At 41.3% G+C, this 17,080-nt stretch overlaps 1 protein-coding gene across 8 annotated transcripts in view; it reads left to right on the top strand.

Annotated features, from left to right (window-relative positions):
- Positions 1 to 17,080, top strand: part of RASAL2 (RAS protein activator like 2) — a 183,485-nt gene that overhangs the window by 70,327 nt on the left and 96,078 nt on the right. For all 8 annotated transcript variants that reach the window (XM_061345621.1, XM_061345619.1, XM_061345622.1 and 5 more), the window contains exon 2: positions 16,072 to 16,199. In XM_061345621.1, the coding sequence (XP_061201605.1) occupies positions 16,072 to 16,199 (128 nt within the window). The remainder of the gene's footprint in view (positions 1 to 16,071; positions 16,200 to 17,080) is intronic.

Here is a 17,080-nt window from a genome sequence, read left to right as displayed (position 1 = left end):
GGGATGCATGAAAGTACATTGCTGAGTCCAGTGGTAAGTTGTAAGTAAACCAGTTTATTCATTTTATGTCTGACTTTAGCTTTTGCATGTTTTATAGGAACTGAAGTGCTTTTCTGCATCCCATACTCTGACAGCTCCCAAACAAAACCTTAAAGTCTTCTGAGATTATTGCATGCTTCTGTGATGATGGTATGGTCAGATTTCTAGCTGCATCTCACTCATCCTATAATGTTATGCTGTAGATCTTCTGCTCACATCTGTGAATTTACAATGCATTTTCGTAGAAAAAATAAAAGGCTCTTTAATGTGGTCACACGTAAGAGCAATTTTCCTCAGTCATCTAGTGACACGGGTGCTTTGGCAAGTGGTATTAATGAATTACTACCAAAAAACCTGCCAAACCAACACTTCTTTTAACATTACTGATCAAGTATATTGGCTGTGTCCTGTATAAATAGACTTAGTAACCAGTTCCTCTGTGAGCTTTATTAAGCAATGAAGCCTTTCATGTTTACTATAATAAGGTGATAGGTTTTCCGGGCTGGGGTTGCTGAGTGTGTAGTGCTTAGCAAGGGCAGGCTTCTGGCTGCAGTGTGGTTGGCAGTAGGTTTCATGTCATCCCTCCTGTAGCTTGGTAAAGCAAGTATGGTTCAAACCACCAAGTCTTGAAATGACAGTCTTTACTGAGATAGTAGTGAGAAGGGATACTGAGACTTACCAAAATTGTGAAAAGGAACAGGAGAAGGAGGGGTAATCACTCAGTCTGCTGTGACAGAGCCAAATCATTTGTCTTGATGTTGGTTTTCATGAGTTCTGACTGACTTCCACCCCCACTTGCTTGTTTAACTGTCATGTGAAGAGTTGACTCTTGCTTACAATGTCTCAGTGTTAGGGGTGACCTGTGTCAGTAGAAGCCTTTTAATCCTGAAGACTTGTAGAAAGCATGGGGGGAGGCTAGGAAATTGTTGAATAATCTGGCAGGGTGGTAGGTGAGGCCCTTGTGACTTTGTGGGGTTAGGCATTTAGAGTTTTATATATATTTTACTGTTAATCCATAATCTCAAGGAAATGGCTGAGCTAGTCAGGCTGGTACTTAAGAAAAGTTGGTGGGCTAGCAGTGTACATAATTAATAATAAGGCAAGATCAAGCCAACATATGTCAGTAAAAGACTGTGCAAAATCTTCTCTACTGTGGTCCTGCAGAGACAAACCTTGTACATGTTCAAAATCAGGCCAGTGCCCTCCTACATGCTGCTTAGGTACCAGTGAGCACAAGTCAAGGTTGGGCAGCTGGGAGGTAGCTGAGATGGGCAGCACTGCACTGCTGACTAGGCATCACTGCTTGAGCACTGCGCCAGGCAGCTTCCAGGTTGGGCTAGCCTTTAAGTCTATCCATAGAATCACAGAATCAACTAGATATAACACTGCTAAGGACTTTCTAATTTTTAATTTTTTTTTTTTTATCCCCTTCCACATACAGATATGTGACAGCTGCAGCCACTATTTTAGCTGTGCTAGTAAGGTAGGTTTTAGCTGTCTTGTCTGCAGCATCAGAGGGCTTGATGCAGGTTGCCACAAAACCTGCCTAAAGAGCTCATTATAATGACAGATCGGTAGCTCCAGCTTAAATAAACTCTAATAGCTGCAAGAGGAAAAGATTCTTTTCAGGCAATACCTTTTTCCTTCTTCATTGTGGGGTTTCTTCTGAGCTTTCTGTGGCTGCTACATGCCTATAAACAGAAGTGAAGGCCCTTAAATATAAATGTAAAATGCTGTTGAGTTTGTCTGAAGGGAATTTCATGCATAAAGCAGGGGGTATGAATTACTTTAACAAAAGACATGAATGGCTCAGAAGTACTAATTGAGAAATTTGTGTTTGCCTAGCAACCAAACCGATTTATTGTGTGCCTGTGTAGCGTCTTGAATTTGATGGATGCTAGCTCTGCAACAGCCTAGCTCTGCTGTGCAGCATATGTGCCCAGGCTTCTGACACCTTCCTACTGTTACTGTGGAAACTATAATTTCTAACACCAGACTAGTACATCCCTGAAGAGGTTTAAACAGTTTTTGGGAGTGTGGTGGGTTTTTTGGTGTGTGGGTGTGTTTTTTTCCTGCTGAAGCAAAAGAGGACAGAGTCTGCAGATGAAAGAAATATTCCTGTGCCTCATGAACCCAGCTGGTGCACTGACTGATTTACATGGGTGTGTTTAATGGGGAATCACATGTTCAAATAGTTGTAGATATACTTGTTTTACTTATTTTAATGGTGAATCTCCAGGTAGGTTGTGCTATATATGAGTTTAGACATACAGACCTAAGGAGATCTGTCAGAGAAATGGAAACTATAGTGTGACTGATTCATACATTTCTGAATTGTCAAGTATATGGAGAGGAAAAAAGTGACAGCACAGAGCCTCATGAGACTCCCTCCCTGCCCCAGCAGGCCCAGGCTGAATTGAAAACACATACAGCAATCTCCACGCTGAATAACTTCTGCATGGCTATGTAATTTCAAAGAGAAATGCTTTCAGGGTGATGATAGGTATTGTCTACATTTGTAATGTCTCATTTGTCTTCGGATACCCAACAGCCTTCACTTTGTTTATTCAGAGATGAGCAAACATGAGGCTGAATGTACTTTTCAATGATAAATGTAAATCAATGTGAAAAATGGAGATCATTATAAAATGTACACACACATATATATTTAGCAAGGTTTACTAGATTGATTGCTTCTAAACCTAGAGCTTGACTCCTGTTATGTGCAGAGAATTCATAAAGAGAGAGTCATAGCCCAGGGACAGTGAAGTGTGGTCACTGATGGATAAAATAAAATTCAAGCCTGTTTGCATTTTAATGGATTTTAATCACATGAGAGTTTGGGAAAGAAAAAATAGATTGTTTCCCCCTCCCTCCTTCCCATTTCATCATTGTGTCTCCTTGCTTCAGGGCCAGCAAATATGGTCCCAGGTATGAAGATATCATTTTCAGTTCCTGTATTATTGTTTCCATGATCACCATTAGTCGCTGAGAGCAGAACAAATAGTACTGGTCTGTAGATGTGGCAAGGAAAGCACAGCTTAAGGTTTTTGGCAAACTGAGTAATAAGGAGGAAATGAACAAGATGCCATGCATGGTTTTTGTCGCCAGAGATACGGAAAAATAAGTTCGACATCTGTCAGGGGCTAGGGGGTAGGGTACTATCCAGCTCTAACCTCGTGGAAGCACCACTGTGTCTTTAGCAAATTAGAACTCTTGGCAAACAGGAGTTGTTCCTTCATCTTTCACTATTTGATGCTGCCCCTCATCTGTTCGCTGTTTCTTCTGTCTGTGATAAGATCTTCATACGTATTTTAAATGTTCTTGCTGTGTACTGCTATCTTGGACTAGCTCTGCCTGATTCACCAGTCCCTCCTGCTGTCCCTGCTGCTGCAGCATCATGCATGCTTTATCTGCTGCTGCTTGTTCTATCTGAAACTCAGTTCCCTGTGTGATAATATTGGGTGAAATTTATCCCTCAGCCTCCAGAAATAATTTTTGTTCAAGAACACTGTTGTGAAGACAGCTAAGCAGGATATTTTGTGGTAATACTAGCACTTATAAAACACACTTTCTGTTTTTAACACACAGAAAATAGAGAAGCTTAAGTTTTTGCCCCATATTTTCTTTTGTTATATCACTAAGTGGATGTTTGTTTCTGTTTATACTCTGATTTCGTGTGTGTTTTGAAATCTCATTGTACTCGGTGGAAAATTGGCTGCTTAAGTAAAGGCATGTTAAGGACAGCTATCTACAGTAGCTGGAAGGAAATGCTTCTCAAATGTATTGTCCAAGTTGGTTCTAGTTAATAGTCCCTTGGGTGGTACATGAACTTTCCTTACCTTCTCCACCCATCTTCTGGCAGAAAACAGAACTCTTAGTATTTTAAATTAAAAATTAATTAATTAATAAAAATCTTTGCTGCCCTTGTAAATTTTTTCTCCATAGAAGTGAAATGAATTTCAGTAACAACTCATAAAATCCATTGTGTGAGTGGATTATTCCTACTGAGGGGAACTCCACAAAATAGAACAGTAACATAAAGCAAGTCCCTTCAAACTGGATGAAAATTGTTATATAAAGATTCCCCTTTCCCTTTCCTCACAGTCTGGTTGGATTTACTGTTACAAAATACAGTTGCACAGCCAGACTGCTAATTAGATGTTATCGGGCCTGTTTCTGCAAGGTTGTGACCTGTACATTTCTGTTTATCATTGCTGTAGGAAAGACATTTTCTCTGGTTATTCGTGGCTTCATTCGTTCTCTTTCTAGGATTTTGGAGAGGGCCACCTGTGGCTTTACCCTTCTGATAAAAGGGAGGTTGGATTTGCTGTGGGAGCTTCATGATGTCAGTTTGCAAAACGTATGGTAGGGAAAACATTTGGGAACAAGTGCATGCTTGTGCTTAGGGGATTTGTGGCATTACCACTAAGTATCAGGTAAATCAGCTGAAAAGCAGCTTAGAAAATAATGAAAAGTTAGGTCCTCTCAAGATTTGTACTTTGCAGGTTTTGGGGAATGTAGCAGGAGTAAGGAGTTAAAATCAAGTAGGCATGGGCTCTAGGGTGGAGGGTGTTTTGGGTGAGGATGTGGGGTTGCCTTTATTCTTCATAGCCTAGCCTACTGCGGAGAAAAGGAAGCATTAAGTAGAGGGAAAACCCAGTTGAAGAATACCTGAAATACTGCACCCTAGCTACGGATCCTTTTAATTAGTTAGTCCATCATCAAAGGATACATTAATCATGCTTATTTGGGTTTGCCAAAAGCACAGTAAACCTGTTTCACCTGTTTTGGTGGTATCTTGGGAGCCTTGATCTCAGCATGGCTGAGATGTCCAACTGAGCTGGCCTGCAACAGTGTTATTTCCCCTGACACAGGGTTACATTGAAGTTTCTCTGCCCTGGCGCTGTTACTTCTTCCCATGTTGCCTCTTTCACAGTTAGTTTCCCTCAACTTCATGTAAAGTAGACAGGAAGAAAGAAATCACCTGTTATATTCTGAAATTTTGAAACAAAATTATGCTTTGATTTGCAAATATTAACATTATGTGTTAGTAAGTAGAACAAAGGGCTATGAGTCAGGGTGCTCCTCCTCAGCCTTGATCTGAGCCAGCAACTTAGTGTCCTGCTTTGACCAAGTTAGTGGTGACCTCTTTATGTTTAATCAAAGTGGATTTTTCTCCCAAAGCCAGTTTTCCCCTCCGTAAAAACAAGTATAATAGCTGGGTTAAATTATAAAGGGGAACTAACCTCATAACTTTTAACTAAAGGTTAAAGGGTAGAGCTGATAAAAGAGGTATAACAGGTCGTTGCCTTGATGCACTAATTAAACGTGGGATTTAGGCTATTTGCAATAAGACATCTCTCTGCATAAATCTAAATGTAGTACAGAATCCCCACTGCAGTCTGCTTCCTCTAAAGTTCTGTGTCTGAACCATCTTTAAAGGACGGAAAAAGTCCAGTCCTTTTTATATTAGCATCGCATTACTGAGATGCATGAAGACTTTTCAGATGTCAGAGAGAAAAATGGAATGAGGAGCATTTTACTGCTTTTGTACGGGGTTTTGTTTCTAAGTAGGTCAAATCAACAAATTGGTGTGTAATAGCTGGTTCCAGGTTCTTCTGAAAACATTCTGAAGATGCCAGAAGGAAGCACAGTGAGTCTTTTTAAATAGCATGGGGAGTACTGGAGGGCTTCTTTTACATTATATTTGAATCCCTTGAGGTGGTCCTTTACTAAGTCATTTGTTTTAAGTGGTTAAAATAAGAAAGTTAAGTTTAGCCTGTATACCTGAATGACCTGGATAATATGCAAAAAAAAAAAAAAATGCACATCATTATAGTAGATTTTAATGTCCTGTGAACTCTCCCTTCAACAAGGGAAATAAAATTGTGTGAGACATCAGTGGTGGTCCCAACTGCTATATTCTCTATTCCCAGAAGTCTGTTGAGGCAAAAAAAATCCAAGCCTAAAAGTAGCATCTAATCACTCGTGTATACACTCAGGCTTCAAGAAACATTCAGGCTGAAAATAGCTAAAAGAGTACAGCAGTAACAGTGGTGGGAGGGTGACTGAGCACTTAAAAAGTCTAAGGTATGGGAGAGCATTGTGTGAGAGTTTTGTGATGTTGTGGGTTTGTTGGTTTGGTTTTGTTTTGGTTTATTTAATGTTTTCGTTTCTTTCCTTTGTTCCTCTCTCTTGACATGAAAATCACCACACATGGGGAGGGCTATTTTTTGAGACCACAGAGGCTGTGTTTCTGTAGAGGCAGGTTTAAGGAAAGGGGAATTCAGCAGTCCTGCCATTGCCAGGAGAAACTGAATTTATGGGCTGAGATTGTTCGCGTCAGTGACAATGAATGTACCTGTTTTCTTGAAGGAAAGCTAAAGTTGAAGGCTTCTAAAAGAAGCAGGCTGCGTGGTGTAATTCAAACTGCGCATGGAAGCCTGAAAGGGAGTGTGTGCTTGCTTCAGTTGTTATTCTTGAATTTGTCGCACCTGTGGCTCATTCTTCTCTCAGCAGAAATGCTTTTCTACCTTTACCTATACTTCTCTCATAACTCTCTAGCTGGCAAAAGAAATCAAAAGGCTCTTGCGCTCTTCAGACCAGTCTGTGACAGATGAGTATCTGTTGGTCGATGCCTTGTTTCCAAGGGTGCTGAGTAAAACTGTCTGCTAACCTTTGGTAGTGGTGCTTTTGTCAAGCTCCAGGCACTGCTTGTGGTACAGTGCTCTTTACCTTTGACTGCAAGTCCACTGTACACTTTTTTGTGCATCCCAAAAATGCAGGAATCAAGCAGCATTTGCTTTTAATTTGTTTAGGTTTGTTGGTCTGTTGGGTTGGTTTTTTTCACAGCTGCCTTGGGCCAATGTTCTTTTTAAGCTCAGTACACTTTTCCTCTCAGCTTCTTCCTGCACTGCTGCACAAAATAAGGCATTATGAGGGAGCAGCCCAGTCTGGATGCTTGATGCTGAAGGGGTTGTACAATAGAGATTAGGGGTTGGTGAGGCAAGCACTACAGAGAAAAAGACAGAGGGAAGGATATAAAGCTGGGTAAGAAAAGGTCCATGCATAAATTAAGAGAAAAAACTGAAAATTTTTTCTCCCATGAATAATTAACTTTTTTGCTATTCTCCATTTTCCACTTCCTAAACCTCAAATGAAAATCAATCCTTGCTTTGGGGAGAAGTATCACTTGAGAATCTTCTCACAAGTTGGCAGCTTTTTAATAGGGGCATGTAATCTTTTATAATCCTCTCTACAGGTTTGTAATAACCATTTTTGTTTTGAGATTCCAAAGTGTTTTTGTAGGCCAAGAGGGAATTTAACTGTGAGAGAAAAATGTACTTAATATTCAGGAGCAAAGATGAGTGGTCCTGGGCAGGGAATGAGAACTGAATAAGAAGAAAGGAAAACCTGCTTAGTATTGTAGGAAAGATCACAATGACAGCTTTGAGCAACTGCGGGCTATTTGAAATCTTAGGTATCCTGGGAACCAGATTGGTTTTTTACGCAGATAGCAGCTTTTGTTCTGGTGATGTCATGGGATTTACAAGGCTGCACAATGACCTGCTTGTTTGCAGGCGCGCGGGAGGCTGGGATGAGCATGAAGCACACCTGCATGTTTTGTACTGTCCCCACCTTGGCTGGGTTGTGTTTTCTGGTTCCACTTGTTGAGCTACCAAGTGTGCAGATGATTGCATGATTTGAGGTTCCTGGCATCGATCCATTCAAGAAGGTGCTGATGTCTCCCGATAGACACATCTTTCACGCTGTCTCTCACAGAACCTGGTTGGGTGCAGACCATGAGAACAGGGAGAAGCAGCTGAGGAAAGCGAGGATCAATTACCCTTTGTAAGTTTAGCAATCAGTTATGCACTACATAAGAAGCTTAGAGGAGCTCAGCAGCATTCAAGCTAATTGGCAGTTTTAAACTGCTATTAAAAGCTCCCACACCTTTTGCTCAAAGAAGCATCATGGTGACAGTGAGCTGGTGCAACTTTCTGGTTTCCAGTCAGAATTACCCTGCCAGGCCAATTTTAGCTTTATGTCTAATTTTTGCTTATGCTGTTAGCTCCTTAGCTCTCATTTTTTAGGACTTTGCAAGAAAGCATGAGACTGTTGGCACACTCAGCATCTGCTCGCTAAACTACTCGTAAGATTTTAAGACTTGTGGTTTCTTTTTTGGAACTGCTCCATGATTTTCCCTTTTGAAAAGAAAATCTTGGTGAAACTGCTTGCATGGTTATGGCCTAACTGAATTTGTGATCTTTAGCTTCTGCAGAGCACTTGGGTACCAGGGAACACTGAGCTACGTTAGCAAATGTTAGGGTCTGAGGGTAGTAAATGTGTTAGTACAGGTCTTGGGAAAGGTTTGATTTTTGAATTACATGCGTTATGGGGAAATGAAAAGGGAAATTTTGGCTGATTTATTCTGTAGTCTCAGTGTTGGTGTGAAAACTACTGAGCTTTTGATAGGTGAAGTGGCGACGTTGCAAGTAATAAGGCAGATGTACTGACTCAGGACCAAGTTAAATTGGCAGAGCTGTCTGGGAGCTCAGCTGGGGGAGTGAGCCTGCTGTACCTTGCTCGCTGATGGCTGTCTCTTGTGCAAACAAGTCAAATCTCTCCTAGGAAAGGAATGAAGGGGTGGGAATGATGTCAGTGACGGAGAGGAGAGGCAACAAGAGCTCATCCTTCTGGGAGATGCCAAGCCTGTAGAACAGTAACATTCTGTATTTTGTCTCCTGGGGGTTGTAAAGAATACAGCTATTAGATATTCATTCATCTGATGGCTCAGCCCTTCCCAAATAAAAATTGTTCCTTACTCTTTTTTTATGCACAAAAACTGTAGGAAGCTCAAGAGTCTGGCTGGTATCTCTGGTAGTAGGCAAAATACTGATGCCTGCTCTTTGAACTATAAAGGTTAATCGTGTTGAGGTGAGACTGCTGCACCTGACAAATTCAAAGCAGAAAGGCAACCCTTTTCCCACCCCATCACAGATCTCATCAAAGCTTTGCAGCAGCTGGTGGAAAAAAGCTGTGCCTTTTACTGTTTTCAGAAGAGACACAGTCCTCATTCACAGGAGGGGAAAAAAATCTCAAAACCTTACCCATAAGCAGTGATGAGCAGATACCTTCAGACTTCTCATCTCTGAATTTTAAGGGATTCATTCACCCACACTTGGCATACTGATGGTAGGAAAGTGGAAGCACACATGATAAGCCGAAAAATTGCCATAGTGATATTTCTGTGAGGGTGCAGAGAATGAAAGCTGCACTCAATTGAACAGTTTTTATGTGAATCTGTCTGTGGCATATAAGATTCTCCACTAGGATAATGGAAAACCATTTTTTAGACTATGTCTGATCACTGCCATTCGATAAAGAGTAGTGGATAGGTCTTGTGAAGAATTAAATTTAAAGGTCTTGTGAAGAATTTGTGTTGCAGTGCCAAATGCACTGGAATCTGAGAAAGTCATGGCACTGGTCACAGCTTCTGCCAGCTTCTAAAGTACCATTTTCACCTACTTAAATCTTTTTATGGCTTTGTGAAGAATGGATTTTCCAGGTAGAGTTCTGGCTGCAACCAGTTGCCATAAGAGTTTTTGAGATCTCTGAAATCTGATGGTTTGACTAAGCTTTCTTTACCTCCGACCCACAATATTAGGTTTCCATACAAGCATTTGGTTATCACTGCACACAGCTGCTAGAGGAGAGCAACTGGATTCAGCTGAATTGAGGGCTAGTTGTTGCACGTGTAATGAAGTTTGAGTGCAGCTATTAAATATAACAGAAAGAATTCACTAATACTTACCTCTGTAATAACATCCTACATAAATAGCGTTCCTGTCATCCCAAAGGATCTGCTCATGCTTTCTAAACTCAAAATAGCAGCTACTCCACCACAGAGACTTGTTGCTGACCATGAAAACGTAGGTACCTCCTACAGAATGGAGCCATGCCACACAGTGATTTAGAGGGGCAAGTCAGCAGTGGTGTATGTCACAGTAGCTACAAGAAGCTTCCTAGAACACCTACAGTCATTGCCCATGTTGAAATAAAATGGCAGGATTAATGGTTTTATTTCTGGAACGTGTACTGGTCATGTCTCTAAGTATGTTGTGATTTAGATAAGAATGAAGCAACCCTAAGAGCATCATGTTTTCTCTCTAGCTGAGAATCTCTGCATTACCACATAAATGGTATGTGCTGAATTTTCCTTATATTATACAATGTCATGAGTGTTGTATGTTCTTTATTGAGAGATTGTGGTACTTGTCCATATAAACTTGGCAGATGAGTGTTCCCTCCCTCTTCCAAGTGAATTTGTTCATCGTGGTAGGTTTTCTTTGATCAGTTGTTTCTGATAGTGTCTGTCTGCAGTTCTGCTTGGATCAGAAACTTGCGTATGGCTGGGAGTTGGTTTGAGAAATAAGAAATGTAAACAAAAGCTATATATACCAGCATGAGGAAAAGTGGAAGTTGTCTTGATTGTGCTTTTCCTTGCAGACCCTCAGGAACTAACCTCTGTTGACATCTGCTCTGTGTAAATATTGGGAGATTGGCCCTCTTTTAGTTGAGCCAGGGTTGCTCTAATGCCTGTGTCTGCTCTCAGGGCAGCAGCACTTGAATTGTCTTCTTTTAAGTCCATATCTTGCAGATCTTCATCTGATTGTCATACAGCTGTCTGAACTAGTTGCATATACACACAGCTATATTTTGTGTAACTGTGCTAGTGCTGTTTATTTTTACTCACATTTGTGACTTCTTTTGGGGAAATCCTGCCTTATTGCAAGATGCAAGTTTAAGGGAAAGAAATGTGTTAAGATGTGCTGTTTCTTACTAGAAAGGTATACCATTTCTACTCATCTTTTCCTTAAATCATGAGCTTCATCAGATTTTAGAGATGGTGTAAGTTTACTGAAGGACTTTTAATTACTATTTGTCTTTGAAGCTTCGTGCCACTAGTAAGGCTTGTTTCAGTTACTGTTCAATTGCTTGATAGAGGTTCAAATTGATGATTGTTCAAACTGGACTGCATACTTGTGCACAGCTTCATAGGTTGGGGTACTGAAAAGCTCTCAGATGACAGCACTTACCTAAAGTTCTCTGAGCTCTGTGTCTGTGGTAAGTACATGAAACACCATGGAAACATTGACATTGGGCAAGCAGACCAGATCTGTTGTCAAAAGGTGTTAGGGCTCCTACTAATCTCTCTTCAGAGGAAAAAAAAATCTTCCCTGCCTACAAACTTGGCTTCTACATTAGTTACTCAGCTGCTTGGCAGCTTCTTTTTGGAAATCCTGGGAACTGAATACAGACCCTAATAACGTTGATGAAAATTTGGCAAGTACTTCAGTAAGTCCTTGATTTCGCCATGGGAAGAACGTGGTTCAAAAAAAGGAGTTCTGAAACATGCCAGCAGTGCTCTTGTCATCACTGGGGTGAAGGTTTATTTCTGTTTTTATTGATGGTAGGTAGATTACACCTTTTGGCAAAAGGACTGAAGGCATGAATTTACCTTTAACGTAGTTTTGTTGGCCTGATTTCTGCTAATTCTGTCTTTTTCACTAGCTCTGAAGAGACGATGCTGCTCTTTGGGTTGTAGAAGAGCTGTTGGGGACTAAAGGACATTGGAATGCCCATCATCTCTTGGAAATAATTTTCTGATCTCCTCATTGCTTCCTTTTTGGAAAGTATTCTCCACTTGCGAATGCATTTGGAATTTTCAAAGAAGAGTTGTTGCATACTTGCAATGAAAGATACAGAAATGTTCCCATCTGATAGCACTAGTGCTACTCCCTAGATACTGCTAAACTGCCATCAGCTTTCATAAAATGTCTTACCCTTTCTGTGGGACCAACTTGGCACTGTCTGCTTTTCTCCTTCTTCCCTCACCTTACATCCATCAGCACTTTGGTTGTGGTTGTTATGTAGTTATGACAGAAATGGTCCCTTTTTTTTCCCCCTTTTTTAAAATAAGCTCTGTACTTAAAGAATAATAAGGCACAAGTTGTCATTTGGCTGAGAGAAAAGGAGCTTTGTGGATATTTATAATATGCTTAATGGCATTTCAGAACCCTGAGGAAAAACAACGCCGCTTCCAGTTTTCAGCTATGTCAAATGTGGCAGGCAGGCAGTGATGCTCTTCTCAGTTCAGCAGGGGAGGATGTACTGAGAAGAGGATTTTTTCCAAGCTGTTACTTAACCGATATTAGCATTTGAAGGCACATAAGGCATGACCTTTAATCCTGTGTGTAGACTAACTGATCTGCTTGCTTGAATGCTTCATTGTAATGATGCAGAACGGAAAGGATTGCATCAGACCAGAGAAAGAAATCTTTCTGTCACCAGAACTTGCATATTTAGGTGTGTGGCTGCATGATCCCGTCCCACACGTAGCATCTGCAAACTCAGAGCTTTCAGATGCATCTCCCTGATCTCCAACTCCTGTCTGAGTTGCATTGCGTTCATCAGTGAGCTACCCTCCAAAGCACAAGCCTTCCTATGTAAGCTGATAGATAGCAGCCCCAAAATTAGAAAGGACAGCCCCAGCTTTCAGTCTTTCCCAGTAGTGTAAGTGATCTTAGTTACACATGGACTTTTTGCCACTCACTTCCATAGCAAATCAAACATTGGTGGTAAATTAGTTTTATTGGGCATTAGTGGAAGATGTTGCTGGGTTTTATTACATTCACGTGAAAAGTTGGAGCCAAGAATGTAAAATGAAAACTGAAGATGAAGAGTACTGGGAAGCAGAACAGGGCTTGTGAAGTGACCGAGTGTATATGTGATACTGTGTAAAGTCCTGAATAGTCTTCAGCCTAAACTGGTAACATACTTCAGAGTAAGTTTTGAAGTTACAGCTGTTGTGAGAGGCTCCAAAGAGGTCAACCACGCAGGAGGGCTAGATGAGAAATAATATAAATAGGTGGGACAAATACACCAAAGCTATGCTGTGGTTTTTGTTGCGGCGAGTGTTCTTGTAATGTGTACTCAGCATACGTCTAGTTTGCACCATGAGCTTGCTACATCAGCCTCAGGGAAACGACTGAAGTTATGTGATCTGATACATCAGAAAACCAACTTGAAACTGCTCCTCTTTGTTAAAGAGAGTGCTTGGTCAGCCTGCAGGGGTGGTGGGATTGTGTCCTGATGTGTTCAAAAGGATACCAATGCAAACAAAACATATTAATGCTGTGGTGTTCTCTACTGGCGATTGACAGCTCCAGACAGAGATGACAGGTAACTCTGCCAGCAGGCTGTGGAAAGCTGTTCTGCTGTAGCCAGCCCACTTGGCAACAGAGGCATGGCTGGCCCGCAGTGCCTGATGACTCAGTTAAGTCCTGGAGTTGTTATTGCAGTGGAAGAAGTCATTCTGTTCTTTAATTCCTTTGTGCAGCCCATAGATCAGTGGGATGGTATTCTGCCAAGGCTGGTAGTTAGAAATTATAATGCAAAAGTCTTCTTGAGCTGGGTGAGTCGTGATTGTAGATTCTGTGCTGGAGCTAATGGTCCAGAAGGGTTTTCTTTTGCTAGGAGAAAGTCTACCAGCAGTTCAAAACAGTGTTTACTTGGTTATCACTTAGCATAGCAGTTGGAGGCAGCGTCTCACTGCTAGCCCACCCACATGAGCAGGATGGAGTATGCCTTCATCTTTTTTTCCCCTTGGTGATTGATCATATGCTTTCATTACCCAAGAGACTACCCCCAGAGCTCTGGTCTTCACATTTGTGTTGCACACTCATGCTAGGAGCCTGTGGCTTCATCATTCTTGCTTATCTTCCCTCTGTCAGCCCCATTGCTCATAGGTTTATGTTGCTGAGGCGTGACTAGGATTCATGTGCTGCTGTTTGGGAAACCAAGGTCTAAGCAGGAGCACCAGTGGCTTTATTTTTCATCTGGTTAGGTTTTTGGTCTGACACCATGATAAATGTGAGTTGAACTTGTGCCAAAAATCTACCTGGAAGGTTAATGTCTATAGGATGGACAAAAACATAACTTGTGGGAGAGTCTATTGTGCTCTAGGAGTTTGCACAAATATACTTTAAAGAGACTGTGGTGGTTTCTCTTAATTATGCTTATGCCTAAATAGAGTTTGGGGCAATTCTGAGACACACAATGTTACTTGTCACTACTGGAAACCAAGCTTCATTAGGAGAGGTGACAGTGTGGAGCCTGATTCTGAATCTCAGCTTTCTCCCTTATTAAGTCACCTGAAATTAAGGGAGCAAAGGTGCGTTTCTCTATTATTCAGAGCAGTAGAAGCCATGCAGTCCTCCTCTTTTTCTTGCTTGAAGATATCAGCTAGCCTGTTTCAAGCATTCTTCTGAATGATCACAAAAATCCTAATGCAACATGAGGTTGAACTGGGTACTTGCTGAAAGCCATCCTTCAACTTAATTCTCAGACTTTAAAGGTGAACACATTCCTTTCAGTGCAGAGGCAAAGTTGTTATTATATGCAGCAAAAGAACATGGACATGTTGCAGCTTTTTAATAATTAGGGGACGTTGGCATTCACAGGGTCTGCAAGGGATGATGCCTGTTGGAGAGGTTCGTTACTCCACGTTTAATACTTGTGTTTGAACTCGTGCTCTTCCTTGCGGCTGAGGAGGAGCCGGGTGTTTGAGGATTCGCTGGCCTCTAGTGGTGAAGCTGGGTAGAAGCTGCAGGAAGCATCTGTACTCAGCTCTGTGCAAGCAGTGGGTTACTATGTCTGCTAGGAGGAAGCTAACATCACACTGGTTTTGAACACTCATTTTGCCTAAGGGGCTCCTGAAATAGTTGAAGGTGGTCTTGGACTCCTGTACAGCAAGTCCCTTGGCTTGCAGTGTCTGGTTTAGACCTCTTACATGTAGTCTCAGGAATCTCCACTGTGTACATTGAAAATGGCTGATTTTTAGAGCAATGCAAGTAGTTTTATGAAACTAGAGTGCAAGATAAAAATGAAACAATGTTACAAAGCAACCAGACTTTAATCTCAAAACTTTAGAAAGAGACAACTTGAAATTTTCTAAGTTTGTATAAGTGGCGCTATCCTTTTTCTATCATTCATATCACATTTCTGTCTCCTGTAAAGAGATTTTTATAAGTTGACTGCATACTTGAATTCCTAGGACAGCCTTCTTTGTACCCAGTCTTCCTGTAGCACTGACAGTGTACCTCGCAGCTCCACAGCTATCTTAGCTTTTGGGCTTGGCTGCTTGGCAGTGAAGTCCGTCTGCCTGCTGCACTTGTTTGTGTGCTTTCCTTTCCCAGTTTTGCAGAAAGCTTCTTAGTACTAAGAGGTACATGTAATATGTAGTTCAAGCCTGAGAGACTTACGGGAAATTCATTTAAAATTTTAGAAGATCAGTGCTGGGAGCCAAAGAAGTTGGATTTGGCTTGGTTTGGTTTGGATTTTTTTTAGGGGGACAGAGGGGAGACAGAATTTCTGTCACTACAGCAGCTGTAGCTAATTGAAAATGCTGGAAGACTCCTATCTGTCACAATTTAATCAGATAGCTTCCCTACCAGAAGATACTAGTAAGCCCTTCTCAATTAAATGCCTATCCCTTTGAATGTTTTTCTCCCTTCTTCAAGCCTGCCTTCCTTGATCCCCATCTTCCTTCCTGTGTGTCTCTCTGTCCTTATTCTCAAATAACCTAGTTTAAAATTTTTAGTACATTCAGGACCCTGCCCCCTTTAACCATGGTTTTGAGAAGGTTATGGAGGAAATACTATGTTTTTGTGAGAGCTCTTGATCTTTTCTTTTAATTATGTTTCAGTCTTTGACATTTATATTCATCTCAAGTATTGCCATTTCTGTAAGTCATGCTATAGATAAATAAGTATTCATAGTGTATCTTGCATAGCGCTCACATGGGTGCCTCCCAGGATTAGCATTTTGTCTTTCAGTGTGCTGAAACAGGCAGTGCAATATACAGGTTGCAGGTTTGGTTCACATCTAGCTGCAGAAAAGCAAAAGCAAAGAAGGTGGCTAATGACACATGCTAATGATTCTGTCACTGCGGTTTTCTGTTCACAGATGTAAAAGGACCACCTACACACAGACTGTCCTGCGGCCAGTCCCCCTACACTGAAACGACAACATGGGAGAGGAAATACTGCATCCTGACAGACAGCCAGCTGGTGCTGCTCAACAGGGAGAAAGAGGTGAGAGAAGCTCTCAGGATTTTCTTTGTGGCCTTTATTGGTAAAAGGAGACGGCAGCTTTTTTAGTCTGCTCTTTATTTTGTCTATGAGTCTCTGGAAGTGTGTGAAAGGGGTAAAAGGAGAGCTAACGTAGTCTCCATAAGGATGGCATGGTGCGTATAGTTGTAATCCAGCTGCCACAGATGCCAGTTGTATGGAAGAAATGACAACAAACTGTGCGCATCCAAAACTCCTTCCTGGTGTTTACAGCCTGAGTTTTAAGTCTGCACTACATCTTTCTATGTTATTGCTGCTTTTAATGGTAGTTAAAGCCACCACAGCTCTGTAAACCTACCTCCTCACATCAGTGCGGACGTAAAGGTAGGCAGAAATGCAGTAATGTTGGGGGAAAAGGGTATGTGTCTGTATTGGGAATACTGGGCAGAGAAGGTGTGTGCAACCTTCACACTGTACAGTCATCCTTGCTGCAGTTACAAGGTAAATTGTTTGAGACAGAGGTTTGCCCTCTCTCTCTTCTAAATGCAGCAAGGAAGATTGGGTGCCTCTTGGCATGCACATTTAAAGCTATTGCAACTGTCTTTGCCTTAATTATAAAACTATTCTCAGGAGGGAGGGAGAGTGTGTGTACAGCATGTAGTACTTAGCATTGTGCCCTGCCATGAAGGTAATGTAAATATGGTTATAGAATAGGCATGTTTTAGTTAATTGAAAGCAAATGTTTGTAATTTCCTTCTAGACTATGCTATGCTATGTTTTTTTCTTGTGATATTTGATGTCGACAGACTGTCATGAATACATGAGCTTTAGAAGCATTTGATAATGCTTCTGAGTTTGTTTTTTTTTGTTTAATGATCCTGGTGTAGATTTACCCTGTTCTGAAA

Source organism: Neopsephotus bourkii, unplaced genomic scaffold, assembly GCF_033783945.1.
Source record: "Neopsephotus bourkii isolate Nb327-2 ecotype Australia unplaced genomic scaffold, CSIRO-AGI_Nbou_v1 NB_234, whole genome shotgun sequence".
Lineage (NCBI taxonomy): Eukaryota > Metazoa > Chordata > Aves > Psittaciformes > Psittacidae > Neopsephotus > Neopsephotus bourkii.
The sequence above is the reverse complement of the archived record's forward strand: the minus strand, read 5'-3'. Positions and strand labels throughout refer to the sequence as shown.